Here is a 16,564-nt window from a genome sequence, read left to right as displayed (position 1 = left end):
GGCCTTATGACTCAAAATTCTCTAGCTGGAAAATGTTATCGTTCTAAATGCCTGTTCACTTATATTGTTATGTTTATGCTGCATCAAACTCTAAAACAGGGTGCCTCAACCTTAGCACTACTGACATTTGGACTGGAAAATTCCTTGCCGTTGGGGGCTGACCTATGGCAATGTAGGATGTTTAGAAGCATCCCTGGGTAGCACTCCACACCTCAGCTGTTATACCAAACATGCCTCCAGACATACTGCCAAATGTCCCCTTGAAAATCACCCTGGATTGAGAACCACTGCTCTAAAAGGAAGAGAAAGCCAAACTTCTGCATGAACTCAGAATGAAACTGTATTGAAAGGAAATTTTGAATCTAATAAATATTTGTACCTCCATGATTCTTTAACTTTATGAGTTTGGGTTAATGTTAGCACCAAGTACCTTATAATTATTGGCCATGTGTAGAACACTGTACCAACTACACATAAAGTAATTATCCAAGAATTAGGGAAAGAAGGAGTTAGGATAGATCTTGCCCTCTCAACAATAACTCCACTTCACACCTACTGCAACTCATCCATGCCTGAGAGGAACAGGGCCACATGAGGCTGCTGAGTGATGAAGGTGATAAGAATATGCCAACCCAATATATGCTGCCCTGGCATATTAACTATTTTGAGCTAAAAGCACTTGAAAAACAGCAGGTGCAAGAAGATCATTGACTTTCCTTGTTTCTTAAAAGCAGGAGATAAAATTCCCCTGTGAAAGACGTCCTCTCTATGCTAGAAGTAAAGTAACATTCTTATCATCAAGGACGGGGGGAAATTGGAAATTGAGGTCAAGGGAAACGCGTACAAACCAACCTTGTTAGACTAATCCTTATCCTCCCAGCCACTTCTCCACCCAATTAACTCAGCCCAAGCCCCTCTGCCGTGTCACACTTTCATAATTCACAACTCTTTGTCTAATTCGGCATATAGTCTTTGCCTTTGAGTGTTTATTTCTTTTTCTTTCTTTCGAGATGGAGTCTCGCTCTGTTGCCCAGGCTGGAGTGCAGTGGTGGGATTTCAGCTCACTGCAACCCCTGCCTCCCGGGTTCAAGTGATTCTCCTGCCTCAGCCTCCCAAGTAGCTGGGATTACAGGCACGCACCACCATGCCCAGCTAATTTTTGTATTTTTAGTAGAGACAGGGTTTCGCCATGTTGGCCAGGATGGTCTCGATATCTTGAGTTCATGATCTGCCCGCCTCGGCCTCCCAAAGTGCTGGGATTACAGGCGTGAGCCACCATGCCCGGCCAAGTGTTTATTTCTTTATGAAGGCTCCCATGCCAAGTGAAACTTGTATTAAATAAGTCTGTATGCTTTCCTCCTGTTGATCTGTCTTATGTCCATTTAATTCTCAGACCCAGCTGAAAAACTCTTAAAGGATACCTCCTCTGCAATGAGAATGGTATTTTCAACATAGCACAGTAGGAACTGAATTCAATGCTGATTTTATTTCAACTAAATAAAGCAATGCACAAGTTATCTGGGCAGCAAGCCTAACTCTAGGAGCAAAAGCCAAGAAACAAGGATTCTGTTTTTATTTAAATTATCCATCACTACACATGGCTGTCTTCCATACCTGCTCTCAGAAGATGTGTGTTAACAAATCTTATGTAAAGAAATACAGGAAAAGAGAAAAGGGGGAAACACAATTTATCTAGTCTGCCAGTGAAGGTGGTCTCTCCTTCTGTTCTGTAAACTGCTCCATCAGCAGGGTCCATATCGGATGATTTTAATATTTTGACCACTTTCCCTGCAAATTGAACAATCATAGAAACACATTTATTACCTACCATACTGAAACTGTCTCATTATTTGTGTTAAAAAGACCCATATAGATATACATTAGATTCCTTCCATGGCTACACTTACTTAATCATTTTTTAAACTAAATCTAGGAAATAAAGAGGGTGGAAGTCACCAGTCTGCCATTTTTTCCCTAACCCTAGGGCACAGGACATTAACCCCAAAGAATCACTCAGAGAGCTGGGCATGGTGGCTCATGCCTGTAATCCCAACACTTTGGGAGGCCAAGGTGGGTGGATCACTGGAGGTCAGGAGTTCAAGACCAGCCTGGCCAATATGGTGAATCCCCATCTCTACTAAAAACACAAAAATCAGCCAGGTGTGGTGGCACATGCCTGTAATCCCAGTTACTTGGGAGGCTGAGTCAGGAGAATCGCTTGAACCCGGGAGGCGGAAGTTGCAGTGAGCCAAGATCTTGCCAATGGACTCAAGCCTGGGCAACAAGAGCGAAATTCCATCTCAAAAAAAAAAAAAAAAATTACCCGGGTGTAATGGCGCATGCCTGTAATCCCAGCTACTCTGGAGGCTGAGGCAGGAGAATAGCTTGAACCTGGGAGGTAGGGGTTGCAATGAGTCAGGTGATAAGTGAGACTCAGTCTCAAAAAAAAAAAGAAACAGAGAAGACCAACTGAGGTCAAATAATGAATCCCTGCTACGTACAAAGCTGCATACCTAAAGGAGCAGTCGCAGTCACCTGGTCAGGTGTGCTACATGAAGCATATCAAGTATCATATCCTCATTACTTAGCATTCTACTAAGCAGAGTCAGTAAGTCGCACTTCCTGACTAGTAGTACAGGGTGTGCAGATCATCTACACATGCCCTTTGAATTAAAAATAAAATTTAATACTTCATGGAGTTTAACTAATAAATAGACTCTTAATTTTACGAAATTTCGCATTAGTGGTCAATAACATAATTTGATTACCTGGCCTATAGTTGACTAATCACACATCTCATTGTTTAACTTGATCTGAAAAATGCACTGAGGATTTTGCATCTCTTTAACCATCACCCTGAAAACTGAGAACTACCATCATCACTTTTGATTCTTACATCTAAGAAAATAGTCACTACCTCCTAAGTAATCAAAATTCAACAAAAGAAATGAAGAGGCTGGGCGTGGTGGCTCACGCCTGTAATCCCAGCACTTTGGGAGACCGAGGCGGGTGGATCACTTGAGGTCAGGAGTTCGAAACCAGCCCGGCCAACATGGTGAAACCCTGTCTCTACTAAAAATAAAAAATTAGCCAGGCGCGGTGGCGGGTGCCTATAATCCCAGCTACTTTGGAGGCTGAGGCACGAGAATTGCTTGAACCCAGGAGGCAGAGGTTGCAGTGAACCAAGACTGCACCACTGCACTCCAGCCTGGGTGACAGAGCGAGACTCTGTCAAAAAAAAAAAAAAAAAAGAAAGAAAGAAAAAGAAATGAAGAATACTTGGCTAGTCTACAGCCGTAAAATCATGTTACCTGATTTTCATGCACAGAGTACATTCATTGGGATAAGTGATCATGTCAGTGCCACACACAGGATTAAAGTCCCTGGGACATCCTGGTAATTGATACCGAGCGCAGAATGGCTGGAAAAAAGAAAGGGACAGAGAAATTCAAGAATGACTTGAGATACACTCATAAAATAGTTCAGAGGAGAAAATGTCCCAGATCTCCCTAAATTTCCTAGAATCATTCAATAAAAATATTTTTATTTTCCAGAAAAAAAAATTTTTTTGAGACAGAGTCTCGCCCTGTCTCCCAGGCTGGTGTGCAATGGCACAATCTCAGCTCACTGCAACCTCTGCCTCCTGGGTTCAAGTTCTCCTGCCTCAGCCTCCCAAGTAGCTGGGATTACAGGTGCGTGCCTCCATGCCCAGCTAATTTTTGTATTTTTAGTAGAGACAGGGTTTCACCACGTTGGCCAGGCTGGTCTTGAACTTCTGAGGTCATCCACCTACCTTGGCCTCCCAAAGTGCTAGGATTACAGGCATGAGCCACTGCACCTGGCAAAAAAAAGATTTCTAATGCAAAAATCAGATACAATGTTGGTGTGATGGTTCAATACATGCTATGTAAAAAAAGGACCCTGGCCGGGTGTGGTAGCTCACGCCTGTAATCCCAACGCTTTGGGAGGCCAAGGTGGGCAGATCACCCAGGCTGGGAGTTCGAGACCAGTCTGACCAACATGGAGAAACTCCATCTCTACTGAAAAATACAAAATTAACTGGGCATGGTGGTACATGCCTATAATCCCAGCACTTTGGGAGGCCAAGGCGGGCAGATCATGAACTCAAGAGAATGAGACTGAGGCAGGAGAATCAAATGAACCTGGGAGGCAGAGGATGCGGTGAGCCAAGATCATGCCATTGCACTCCAACTCTCCAACCTGATCAATGAGAACGAAACTCCATCTAAAAAATAAAAAAAAAATTTAAAAATTTTAAAAAAAAAGGACCTCAGAGGCTTCAATCTGGCTGATTTTTAAATGAAAGTCTGGGACACGCCACCATACCTACTTTTTTATTGTCTAGCTTCATAATTTGCACTTCACTACAATGTCCATGTGGATGTTCTATTAAATTCCACCATAGGCCGGGCGCGGTGGCTCAAGCCTGTAATCCTAGCACTTTGGGAGGCCGAGACGGGCGGATCGCGAGGTCAGGAGATCGAGACCATCCTGGCTAACACGGTGAAACCCGGTCTCTACTAAAAACTACAAAAAAACTAGCCGGGCGAGGTGGCGGCGCCTGTAGTCCCAGCTACCTGGGAGGCTGAGGCAGGAGAATGGCGTGAACCCGGGAGGCGGAGCTTGCAGTGAGCTGAGATCCGGCCACAGCACTCCAGCCTAGACAACAAGAGACTCCGTCTCTCAAAAAAAAAAAAAAAAAAAAAAAAGTTCCACCATAATACCTTGCCTGAATGCCAAGACAAAATCAGGAATCTAATCTTTCAATCGGAACTTTTAAGGCACTGACATTTAGCCAAAAACATTAAAGAAAGCAGGAGATTCAGAATTGAAGCAAATTCGTGCCAAAGGAAAAATGTTCAAAACAGGTTCATCATCTATGGAGGCTCCAAATTTCATCCCACAAGATACTAACTACAGGAAGAGAGTTGAATCTGGGCAGACATTGCCCCAAAACTTCCTCTCCACTCTCTGGAAGAGGGCCACTGCACATTTATTATTCCTTAATGTCATTTTAATTCTTATAGAAGGGCAGAGTGTGGTTGCTCATGTCTGTAATCCCAGCACTTTGGGAGGCTGAGGCAGGTGGATCATTTGAGGTCAGGAGTTTGAGACCAGCCTGGTCAACATGGTGAAACCCCATCTCTAGTAAAAATACAAAAATTAGTTGGGTACGGTGGCATACGCCTGTAATCCCAGCAACTCGAGAGGCTCAGACAGAAGAATTGTTTGAACCTGGGAGGCAGAGGTTGCAGTGAACCGAGATTGCACCACTGCACTCCAGCCTAGACAACAAGAGCAAAACTGTCTCAAAAAAATGACAAATTAAAATAAAAATAATTCTTATAGAAGGATATGCTAAAATTTTAAGCAATTCTCTGACCTTTATACTCTAGAGCAGGGGTTTCCAACCATCAGGCCACAAACTGGTACCAGTCCATGGCCTGTTAGGAACTGGGCTTCCTGTTAGCAGGAGGGAAGTGGCTGGCCAGTAAGCATTATCAACTGAGCTCCGCCTCCTGTCAGGTCAGCGATGGCATTAGATTCTCATAGGAGTACGAACCCTATTGTGACATGGGCATGCGAGGAATCTAGGTTGCGCACTCCTTATGAGGCTTTTTTTTTTTTTTTTTTTCCCGAAATGGAGTTTTGCTCTTGTTGCTCAAGCTGGAGTGCATTGGCGCCATTTCGGCTCACTGCAACTTCCGCCTCCCGGGTTCAAGCAATTGTCCTGCCTCAGCCTCCCCAGTAGTTGGTATTACAGGCGCATGTCACCACGCCCAGCTAATTTTTTGTATTTTTAGTAGAAATGGAGTTTCACCATGTTAGCCAGGCTGGTCTCAAACTTCTGACCTCAGGTGATCCGCCTGCCTCAGCCTCCCAAAGTGCTGGGATTACAGGCATGAACCACCGCACCTGGCCCTTTTTTTTTTTTTTTTTTTGACAAAGTCTTATTCTGTCGCCCAGGCTAGAGTGCAGTGATGCCATCTTGGCTCACTGCAATTTCCGCTTCCCGAGTTCAGGCAATTCTCCTGCCTCAGCCTCCCAAATGGGTAGGATTAAAGGCACCCACCACCACGCCCAGCTAACTTTTGTATTCTTAGTAGAGACTGGGTTTCACTATGTTGGCCAGGACGGTCTCAAACTCCTGACCTTGTGATCTGCCGGCCTCAGCCTCCCAAAGTGCTGGGATTATAGGCGTGAGCCACCGCACCCTGCAGAGACTTCTAACTAATGCCTGATGGTCTGAGTTTCTTCCCAAACCATCTCTGCCCACCCCACCCCATGCCTCAGTGCATGGAAAAATTGTCTTCCACAAACTGGTCCCTGGTCCCAAAAAGGTTGGGGACCGCTGCCCTAAAGCTTTTCTCCTGAAAGTTTCTTGTATTGTTTACTGGTATAGTCACTCATTTACAGATGTTATGGCAGACACAAAGACAAAGAAAAGTTGGATCCTGACTATAAGGAGCTTAGGATGGAATAAGACAATCAAGAAATACACATGCTGGTCTTGAAGAATGGGTAAAATTTAATATAGAAGGCTGGGAGAATGTCTACCGCAAGGAAATAAAATTGATCAAGCAAAGGCACAGTGGCAAGAGAAGTGGTTGGCACTGGAGTTAACAGTTTAAAGGAATCTCCAAAACTCTTTTATGATTTAAAAAAAAAAAAAAAAAAAAAAAGGTTGAGGCAGGAGAATCGCTTGAACACAGCAGGCAGAGGTTTGCAGTGAGCTAAGATCACTCCATTGCACTCCAGCCTAGGGCACAAGAGTGAAACTCTGTCTCAAAACAAACAAACAACAAAAAACAAACAAACAAACAAAAAACACAGCACTCAATGAACTAGGAACAGAAGAGAACTTCCTCAACCTTATAAAAGGCATCCATAGAAAAAACAAAAACAAAAATAAAACAAAAGGCATCCATAAATAACCTACAGCAAACATTCTACTCAGTGGTAAAGGACTCAATGCTTTTCCCTAAAATCAGAAAAAAAAAAACACAAGACACAAGTATGTCCACTTTCACCTCTTCTATTCAACACTGTACCGAAGTTTCTTGCCAGGACAATTATCCAAGAAAAATAAATAAAATGCACCCAGATGGGAAAGGAAGAAGTAAAACTATCTCTATTCAAAGATGACACAGGGCTGGGCACAGTGGCTCATGCCTGTAATCCCGACACTTTGGGAGGCCGAGGCAGGCAGATCACTTGAGGCCAGGAGTTCGAGATGAGCCTGGCCAACATGGTGAAACCCTGCCTCTACTAAAAATGCAAAAATTTTTCAGGCGTGGTAGCAGTCACCTGTAATCTCAGCTACTTGAGAGGCTGAGGCAGGAGAATTGCTTGAACCCGGGAAGTGGAGGTTGTAGTGAGCTGAGATTGCACCACTGCCCGCCAGCCTGGCGAAAGAGTAAGACTCTGTCTCAAAAAACAAACAAGCAACAAAGATGACACAATCTTGTTATACAGAAATTCCTAAGAAATTCACACACACACACACGCACACACACACACACACCAATAATTACTAATAAACAAGGCCAAGTATGGTGGCTCATTCCTATAATTCCAGTACTTTGGGAGGCTGAGGTGGGAGGATGACTTGAGGCCAGGAGTTCAAGACCAGCCTGGGCAACATAGCAAGACCTCATCTCTACAAAAAATTAAAAATATGCCATGTGTGGTGACCTGTGTGTGTAGTCCTAGCTTCTCAGGAGGATGAGGAAGAAGGATCACTGGAGCCCAGGAGTTCAAGGTTATATTAAGTTATGATCATGCTATTGCACTCTAGCATGAGCCACAGAGCGAGACTCAGTCTTGGAAAAAAGAAAAAGGACTAACAAGCAAGTTCAACAAGGTTGAAAGATAAAAGATCAATATATAAAATTCAATTTTATTTCTATACACTAACAATGAACAATCTGAAAATAATACTAAGAAAACAACTCCACTTAAAATAGCATCAAAAAGAATAAAACATCTCTAGGGCCAAGTGTGGTGGCTCACACCCTTAATCCCAGCACTTTGGGAGGCCGAGGATCACCTGAGGTTAGGAGTTCAAGATCAGCCTGGCCAACATGGTGAAACCCTGTCTCTACTAAAAAAATATAGGCCGGGCACAGTAGTTCACAGCTGTAATCCCAGCACTTTGGGAGGCTGAGGTGGGCGGATCACCCGAGGTCAGGAATTCAAGACCAGCCTGGCCAGCCTGGTGAAACTCCATCACTACTAAAAATACAAAAATTAGCTGGGCATGGTGGTGGGTGCCTGTGATCCCAACTACTCAGGAGGCTGAGGCAGGAGAATCGCTTGAACCCAGGAGGTGGAGGTTGCAGTGAGCTGAGATCATACCATTGCACTCCAGCTTGGGTGACAGAGTAAGACTCCATCTCAAAATAAATAAATAAATAAATAAATAAAATATATATACACACACACACAAAAGTAGCTGGGCATGGTGGCGGGAGACTGTAATCCAGCCACTTGGGAGGCTGAGTCAGGAGAATCACTTGAACCTGTGAGGCGGAGGTTGCAGTGAGTCAAGATGGCTCCACTGCACTCCAGCCTGGGTAACAGAGTGAGACACTGTCTCAAAAAAAAAAAGAATAAAACATTTAGAAAGGCCAGATGTGGTGGCTCATTCCTGTAATCCCAGCACTTGGGGAGGCCAAGGCGGGCGGATCACAAGGTCAGGAGTTTGAGACCAGCCTGACCAACATGGTGAAACCCCATCTCTACTAAAAATACAAAAATTAGCTGGACGTGGTGGCATGCGCTTGTAATCCCAGCTACTCAGGAGGCTGAGGCAGGAGAATCACTCGAACCCAGGAGGCGGAGGTTGCAGTGAACCGAGATCACACCATTGCATCCAGCCTGGGCAACAGAATGAGACTTTGTCTCAAAAAAAAAAAAAAAAAATTAGGAATAAATATTTACAAAGTGTAAGACACGTATACTGAAAACTACAAAGCATTGTTGAAAGAAATTAAAGGCCTAAATACATAGAAAGACATCCCATGTTCATGGATCAGAAGACTTAACACTTTTAAGATGGCAATACTCTCCAAATAGATATACAAGTTCAATGGAATCCCCATCAAAATCTTAGCTGCCTTTTTTTTGCAGCAGAAACTGACGAATTGATCTTAAAATTCAGATAGAAATATAAGGGACTCCAAGTAGCCAAAACATTCTTGAATAAGAAAAAATGGTTGGAGGATTCACACGTCCTCATTTTGAAACTTACTATAAAACTACAGTAATCAGGCTGGGCACGGTGGCTCATGCCTGTAATCCCAACTCTTTGGGAGGGGGATGACCTGAGGTCAGGAGTTTGAGACCAGCCTAGTCAACATGGTGAAACCCAATCTCTACTAAAGATACAGAAATTAGCCAGGCATGGTGTTGCACACCTGTAATCCCAGCTACTTGGGAGGCTGAGACAGGAGAATTGCTTGAACTCAGGAGATGGAGGTTACAGTGAGCCAAAATTGTGCTACTGCACTCCACCCTGGCAACAAGAATGAAACTCCATCTCAAAAAAAAAAAAAAAAAAAGGTGTGGCACTAACAATGGAGGAGGATATACTATGAGAAAACACCAGAAGGTACAGGTAGAAAAGTAGGTTGTGTTGATGAGGTTAGACTTTCTCTGTGGGCAATGAGAAGTCCTTGAAGATTTTGCACAGAGACATGCTACATTCAGTCAACATTTTAGAGACTAATTGGAGCAGCAGTGTGTAGCAGGAACTGGAAAGTGAAGATACCAAAAGGCTGGGGAAAACGCATTGAAAAGCCACTATGCTAATCTAGGTGAGAGATAATGGGGGCCCTAAATTAGAGCAGTGGCAATGGAAATAAGGAAGAAAAACCAAAGATCAATCTCTCTCTCTCTCTCTTTTTTCTTAAGACTGGTCAAGTGAAGCAGTGGAATGAAAAAGGAACAGAGAAATCTGTGGTTGTGATCAATTAGTTGTAAACACCACTGCACAAAAACCAGCCAAACCAAAGATCTCTTGTGTAAGTCATCCTTTTAACAATCCTGTCAAAAGACAGCAGGTCCAGGCCAGGAGCGGTGGCTCATGACGGTAATCCCAGCACTTTAGAAGGCCAAGGTGGGTGGATCCTGTGAGGTCAGGAGTTCGAGACCAGTCTGGCCAACATGGTGAAACCCCATCTCTACTAAAAATACAAAAAAATTAGCCGGGCGTGGTGACACAAGCCTGTAGTCTCAGCTACTTGGTGGACTGATGCAGGAGAATCACTTGAACCTAGGAGGCAGAGGTTGCAGTGAGCAGAGATCTCACCACTGCACTCCAGCCTGGATGACAAAGCAAGACTCTGTCTCAAAAAAAAAAAAAAGACAGCAGGTCCTGCAGCACTTGCATTGCCTCCTGAGTGTGAATGCCTTCTTAAATTCTACATGTAGGAACTCACTCACTTTACCCTAATCCCAGCCTTAAAACGAAGGTACCATAACTCCCATTTTCTAAAAGAAAATCAAACCCAAGCAAACCGAATCACTGACTAAAAGTGTTATTGGGCATCCATGAGATGCTGAAGACTGAGCACCAAATAGCAAATAAGACATTATACCTGACAACAGGCATAGTTTCCTGGAGGACATAGGCAAACAGGCAATTACAATCTAAAGCTGTGATGGGGTAGAGAAAAGCACTGGATCTGGAGTCAGTCTGCCTGGATGAGAAGCATAGCTCCACCACTTCCATGTGACCTTGACCAAGGGGATAATAATGAAATAATGATCCCTACTTCACAGTACTGTGAAAGATGAAATTAGTTATTATATATGAAGCATTTAGAACACTGGTGTGGCACATAGGTATCTAAGTATTTATTGTTATGATGGTGATGATGATGCAGTATAGGTAAGCAGAGAGAAAGTGTGTGTGTATATATATCTACATCTCTACTTTGGAGGAAGGGAATCGCGTGGGAAGGCTACCTGGAAGAAGTCTACTCCGAGCTAAATGCTCAGAGTTAACCTACTGAAGTCAATATCCTCATATGTCAGATAATGTCTATCTTACAACATCATTGTGAGAATTGAGAGACCAAATAAACAGACAATGACTAGACCTTATATAAAACAGAACTCTGACCCACAATCTGCAGCATCCTGCCCGGGAACTCAAACCATTATTTAGAATAACCAAGCCAGGGGGCCAGCCGGCTATAAGTCAGACTTGAAGGAAATCAGACTGCTATCTCTAGTGACAGCCCAGGAAGCCAAATAATAACCCCTTGAACAATCAGCCCAAAATGGCTAGGCCTTTTTTTTTTTTTTTTTTTTTTTTTTTTGAGATGGAGTCTCACTCTGTCATCCAGGCTAGAGTGCAGTAGTGTGATCTCAGCTCACTGCAACTTTTGCCTCCTGGGTTCAAGCAATTCTCCTGCCTCAGCCTCCCCAGTAGCTGGGATTACAGGCACGTGCCATGATGCCTGGCTAATTTTTTGCATTTTTAGTACAGACGGGGTTTCACCATGTTAGCCAGGATGGTCTTGATCTCCTGACCTCGTGATCTGCCCACCTCAGCCTCCCAAAGTGCTGGGATTACAGGCATCAGCCACTGCGCCCGGCCACAAAATAGTTAAGACTTGATTACTAACTGACAGCTTCCATAATTTCTGTCCTTGATTCCAACTTAGGACAACCAGAGAAAATCAAATACGCACCCCTAACCCATACCATAGAATGTCCTGCTTCTAGCTAGCTCACCTGCAGCTTCCCTGTGCCAACAGCCTCCAATCAGGCCATACCTGAAACCATTCCTTTTTTCCACTATAGTTTTCGCACTCCTCTCTTTGACTCGAGTCCCTGCTCAAATGCAAGTGACAGTGGCTGAGGCTGACTCTCTTGCTATAACAAGCCCTGAAAAACACAGCCTTTGCTTGTTCTCATTTGGTTGGTCTCCATTTACATCCTCACAATTTAATTTGAAAAAGTACATAAAATATCTAGTACAAGGCATAACTATTTTTCTAAGGACCTTTTGAATCTTTAAAGAAAACACTAACAGAAGCAAAGACTGAGCTGTTTTCAACTAAAATGTACACTTTTATCTGAATCAAAAGGGCTGCCTGACAACCTGGTTTCAAACGCAGTCCTCAATGGTTTCAAAAGTGGCAGGTCAGACCTGAAAGCCAGCCTCCCTCCCAGACGGTTTTGGGCTTCACTGTATTGGTAGAAACAGTACAAGTGGTTTCCTACTTACCGTTTTATATTTTGAAAATCGACGGAACAGAGGGCCTGTAAGAAGAAAGCATAGACATTTTACAGTATGGGATCAAAGTAAGGTATTGTTCATGAGGACTTTTTTTTTTTTTTTTTTAAATGAGGTCTTGCTGTTGCCCAGGCTGTTCTTGACCTCCTGGGTTCAAGCGATCTTCCTGCCTAGGCCTCCCAAAGTGCTGGAATTCGAGGCGTGAGCCACCACATCCAGCTTCATAAGGATGTTTTAAAATCCAGTTTGGGATTTATCCAGGTCACATCTTCTATTTTCCCCTCTAAATCCTACCTTCTTTAAACTGTCCCCATCCCACTTCCTCCAGAAAGGATATTCAGTTTTTTATGGCACCTCTCCCCACAAGCACACAGAAATAACATTTGGTTCTGTTCCCATTAGGTTTGCTTGAGAAAGGACTTTGAAGCTACGGAATAAAAGTCGCGCTAGCGCACTGCAGCTTCAATTCCTGGTCTCAAGCGAGCCTTCCGCCTCAGCCTCCGGAGTAACTGGTACTACCCGCCCAAGCCACCGCTGCTGGCCAAGGAAGTAACCCTTAATTAATAGTTCATGATGTGCTTTTCCTTTGCAACTCGGGGTAACAAATACAAAATTTAATGCAAGATGTGAGCATTTTAACTCCATTTTAAGAGAGGTGTGGAGTAAAACCCCTTTCTCGTAAGCATCCACAATTCCTCATTCCTGCGCATATCGGGGACCTGTGGGACCATACATAAAAACCCAACTCCTCATCTTGGGCACCTGAAAATCTACTTTAACAGAGAAAGCGCTCTAGACAGCAGGTGTCCTTGGAGCTGGGAGTGAAGTCCAAGCAAGAACTAACCACACCCCCCAGTTCGCGCTCCTCCACCTGGCGACAGGTCCTCTGGGGAACCGCCCGTAACGGCCGTGCGGGTACCGTCGCCGAGGCCGCCCAGAGCCGGGCAGGGGCCGCCGCCGGCGTGACTCCCTCTCCCGCTTTTCTCCAGAGGTCCCCGCTCTCCAGGACCGCTCCGAGCGCTACCTGCGAAGGTAACTGCCAGGAGCAGCAGCGCCAAGCGCAGCACCGCTAGCGCCATCCTCCTCCCGCGCCGGGCGTCTGGCCCCTGCGCTGTGGTGCCAGCGCCACTCGAAAGGGGCGCGGGGAGGGCGGGGGAAGGGAGGAAGAAGGGGCGGGGCGAGAGTGGGAGGAAGTGCAGGGGTAGGTGGCGAAGGCAAGAGGGGCGGCGGGAAGAGGAGCCGTGAAGGGGGTCGAGGGAGAACCGGGAAGGACTGGGAAGGAGAAAGGTAGAAGGACGGGGGAGGGGGCCATGGGGAAGGAGGGGGCGAGGGAGATAGAGGAAGGGGTGGTTGTTGCCCAACACCCTCTCCTTCCCGCCGAGGAGACTAAGGGGAAGACTCTCCCTCCGACATACAAGAACCTGAGAGCCCTAGGGAACCCTCGTGGAACTCTTGGGAGCTCTGTCAATCAACCCCTATTTCTTAAGCATCTACTAAATCCCAGATAGTGTTTTGTTGCTGAAGACACAGCCCTGACCTCGACAAAGGAGGTCCTTGCTCTCAGGAAGCGTTCCGCCTTTCCCTCTTTTAATGTATTTTTTAACTATTTTAGTTGACATATAATGATTGTACATATTTATGGGGGTACATAGTGATATTTGGATATATACAATGTGTAGTGATCAAAACAGGATAATTAGCATATTCATCACCTCAAACATTTATTATTACTTTGTGTTGAGAGCATTCAAAATCCTTTCATTTAGCTACTTGAAAATACATAATAAATTATTATTATTTAAATTTCAGACAGGATCTCGCTCTTTTGCCCAGGCTGGAGTGCAGTGGCTTAATCTCAGCTCACTGTAACCTCCACCTCCCAAGTTCCAGGTATCCTCCCACCTCAGCCTCTCTCCCAAGTAGCTGGGACCACAGATATGTGCCACCATGCCCAGCTAATTTTTGCATTTTTTGTAGAGAGGGGTTCTCACCATGTTGCCCAGCCCTTCTTTGGAAGCCGAAATTCCTACTCACACAACTTTGAGCATTGCCCCTGAGTCTGGGGTCAGATTTGTGCTGTAATCCCAGCACTTTGGGAGGTTGAAGTGGGTGGATCACTTGAGGTCAGAGTTTGAGACCAGCCTGGACAACATGGTGAAACCTAGTCTCCACTAAAAATACAAAAATTAGTGGGCATGTTGCCATACTCCTGTAATCCCAGCTACTCAGGAGGCTGAGGCATGAGAATTTCTTGAACCCGGGAGGTGGAGGTTGCAGTGAGCCAAGCACACCACTACACTCCAGCCTGGGCAACAGAGTGAAACTCTGTCTCAAAAAAAAAAAGTGCTGGAGACTGGAGCCAGCTGATTCTGTCAGAGTGATGAAGAGTCATTGCTGTGGCACTGCTGAAAGAAACAGCCAGCAGGCAGGAGCCAGTCCCTTCTCCCTCCTCCTGCCTTCTGGTTGTTCCCCTCACGGACCCTATGGGCATAACCTTGCAGAAGCCAGCTGGAAAAGCAGAAATGAGGTCTGCTGAGACCTGGCACCACATAGCAGAGTATAGAAGGGGAGGTGTAGAGCTGATGGAGAATCACCTTATGACTGGCATGTTCCCATGCCCACCCCTTGACCTTAGCAACCTCAAGGGCTGGAACAAGAAGACACTGTGCAGTTTTCAACTCCGCTTGGCACCACACATGGTTGAGTTCTGGCTGGTATCCTATCTGAGGCCAAGGGGTAAATTTGAAATGAGTGTTAGTACTTTTCTAAGTCACATCACATTCAGTTCTTTGAACAACAGTCATAAAATGGTCACAGGTCATTTTGCTGAAGATTCTTATCAAGAATTGGTAAAATATAATTTATATATAACGCTTTCTCAACTGTGTTGGATGTCTGTTACCAAATGACATGTGCACTTGCTTACAAACACCTTTGACGCTCTGGGAACACCAATCTGACCCCAGACTCAGGGGCAATGCTCAGAGTTGTGTGAGTAGGAATTTCGGCTTCAGAAGAAAAGCCATTTACACCTCAAGATAGATTTCTTATAAATGTGATATGTGTGGATACAGCTGCCTTTATGTTATTTTGTTTCAAAGAGTTGACTGACTGGCAGGATGGCTCATGCCTGTAATCCCAGCACTTTGGGAGGCAGAGGCGGGCAGATTGCTTGAGCCCAGGAGTTGGAGTGCCAGCGCCACTCACAGGGGGCGCAAGGAGGGCAGGGGAAGGGAGGCAACATGGTGACAAAACCCTGTCTCTACAAAAAATACAAAAATTAGCCTAGTGTGGTGACACGCACCTGTAGTCCCAGCTACTCAGGAGGCTGAAGTGGGAGGATCACCTGAGCCTGGGAGGTGGAGGCTGCAGTGAGCCATGATCACACCACTACATTTCAGCCTGGGTGATAGGAGTGAGAACTTGTCTCAAAAAAAAAAAAAAAAAAAAAAAAAAAAAAAAAAAACATTGATAGTTATACCTCAGAAATATTTTCTATCATGGTGCTTTTCACATGTTGTCTCAGCATTTGTGAGCCAAGAACAACGGTCAAAAAACATTTTCTGTAAAGGGCCAGATAGTAAGTACCGTTGATTTCTTGTCACAACTAAACTTTGTCATTGTAGTGCAAAAGGAGACATAGACTGTAACTTAATGAATGGGCATGACTGTATTCTTTTTTTGCTTTGTTTTGTTTTGTTTTGTTTTTTTGAGAGAAGGTCTTGCTGTGTCACCCAGGCTGGAGTACAGTGGCGTGATCTTGGCTCACTGCAGCCTCAACCTTAGCCTCCTCCCACCTCAGCCCCACAAGTAGCTGGGACTACAGGCATGCACCACAACACCCAGCTAATATTTTTGTATTTTTTGTAGAAGTAGGTGATATGGTTTGGCTGTATCCCCACTCAAATCTCAACTTGAATTGTATGTCCCAGAATTCCCAAATGTTGTGGGAGGGACCCAGGGGGATAATTGAATCATGGGGCCCAGTCTTTCCCATGCTGTTCTCATGATAGTGAATAAGTCCAGGAGATCTGATGGGTTTATCAGGAGTTTCCACTTTTGCTTCTTCATTTTTTCTCTTGCTGCCACCATGTAAGAAATGCCTTTCACCTCCCACCATGATTGTGAGGCCCCCCAGCCATGTGGAACTGTAAGTCCAATTAAACTTCTTTTCTTCCCAGTCTCAGGTATGTCTTTATCAGCATTGTAAAAACGGGCTAATACACGGGGTTCTGCCATGTTGCCCAGGCTGGTCTCAAACTCCAGAGCTCAAGTGATCTTGCCTGCCTCAGC

At 44.9% G+C, this 16,564-nt stretch overlaps 1 protein-coding gene across 5 annotated transcripts; it reads right to left on the bottom strand.

Moving 5' to 3' along the window:
* Positions 1–1,466: 1,466 nt before the first annotated feature.
* On the bottom strand, positions 1,467–13,423 carry SPINK2 (serine peptidase inhibitor, Kazal type 2). 5 transcript variants are annotated; one of them, XM_030917355.1, is made up of 4 exons: positions 13,296–13,423; positions 12,263–12,297; positions 3,312–3,421; positions 1,467–1,788 (listed from the first exon to the last, which is right to left on the bottom strand). In XM_030917355.1, exons 1-4 carry the CDS (start codon positions 13,348–13,350, stop codon positions 1,743–1,745), a joined length of 246 nt encoding a protein of 81 aa, XP_030773215.1. In that variant the 5' UTR covers positions 13,351–13,423; the 3' UTR covers positions 1,467–1,742. The 5 variants fall into 5 exon arrangements, with proteins under 5 accessions (XP_030773215.1, XP_030773205.1, XP_010387734.1 ...); XM_030917345.1 differs by having other exon boundaries at positions 13,116–13,420; XM_010389432.2 differs by having other exon boundaries at positions 13,143–13,420.
* Between the last annotated feature and the right edge of the window lie 3,141 nt (positions 13,424–16,564).

Source organism: Rhinopithecus roxellana, chromosome 2 (assembly GCF_007565055.1).
Source record: "Rhinopithecus roxellana isolate Shanxi Qingling chromosome 2, ASM756505v1, whole genome shotgun sequence".
NCBI classification, from domain to species: Eukaryota; Metazoa; Chordata; class Mammalia; order Primates; family Cercopithecidae; genus Rhinopithecus; species Rhinopithecus roxellana.
This window is presented reverse-complemented; position numbering and strand designations above follow the sequence as displayed.

Excerpts from the sequence above, each read along its gene's own strand:
- SPINK2 (XM_030917345.1), bottom strand. The coding sequence starts at position 13,350 with ATGGCGCTAGCGGTGCTGCGCTTGGCGCTGCTGCTCCTGGCAGTTACC. Across the intron at positions 3,422-12,262 it reads GATTTTCAAAATATAAAACG|CCATTCTGCGCTCGGTATCA; the intron begins GTAAGTAGGAAA and ends TCTTTTTTCCAG. Across the intron at positions 1,789-3,311 it reads ACTCTGTGCATGAAAATCAG|GGAAAGTGGTCAAAATATTA; the intron begins GTAACATGATTT and ends TTCAATTTGCAG.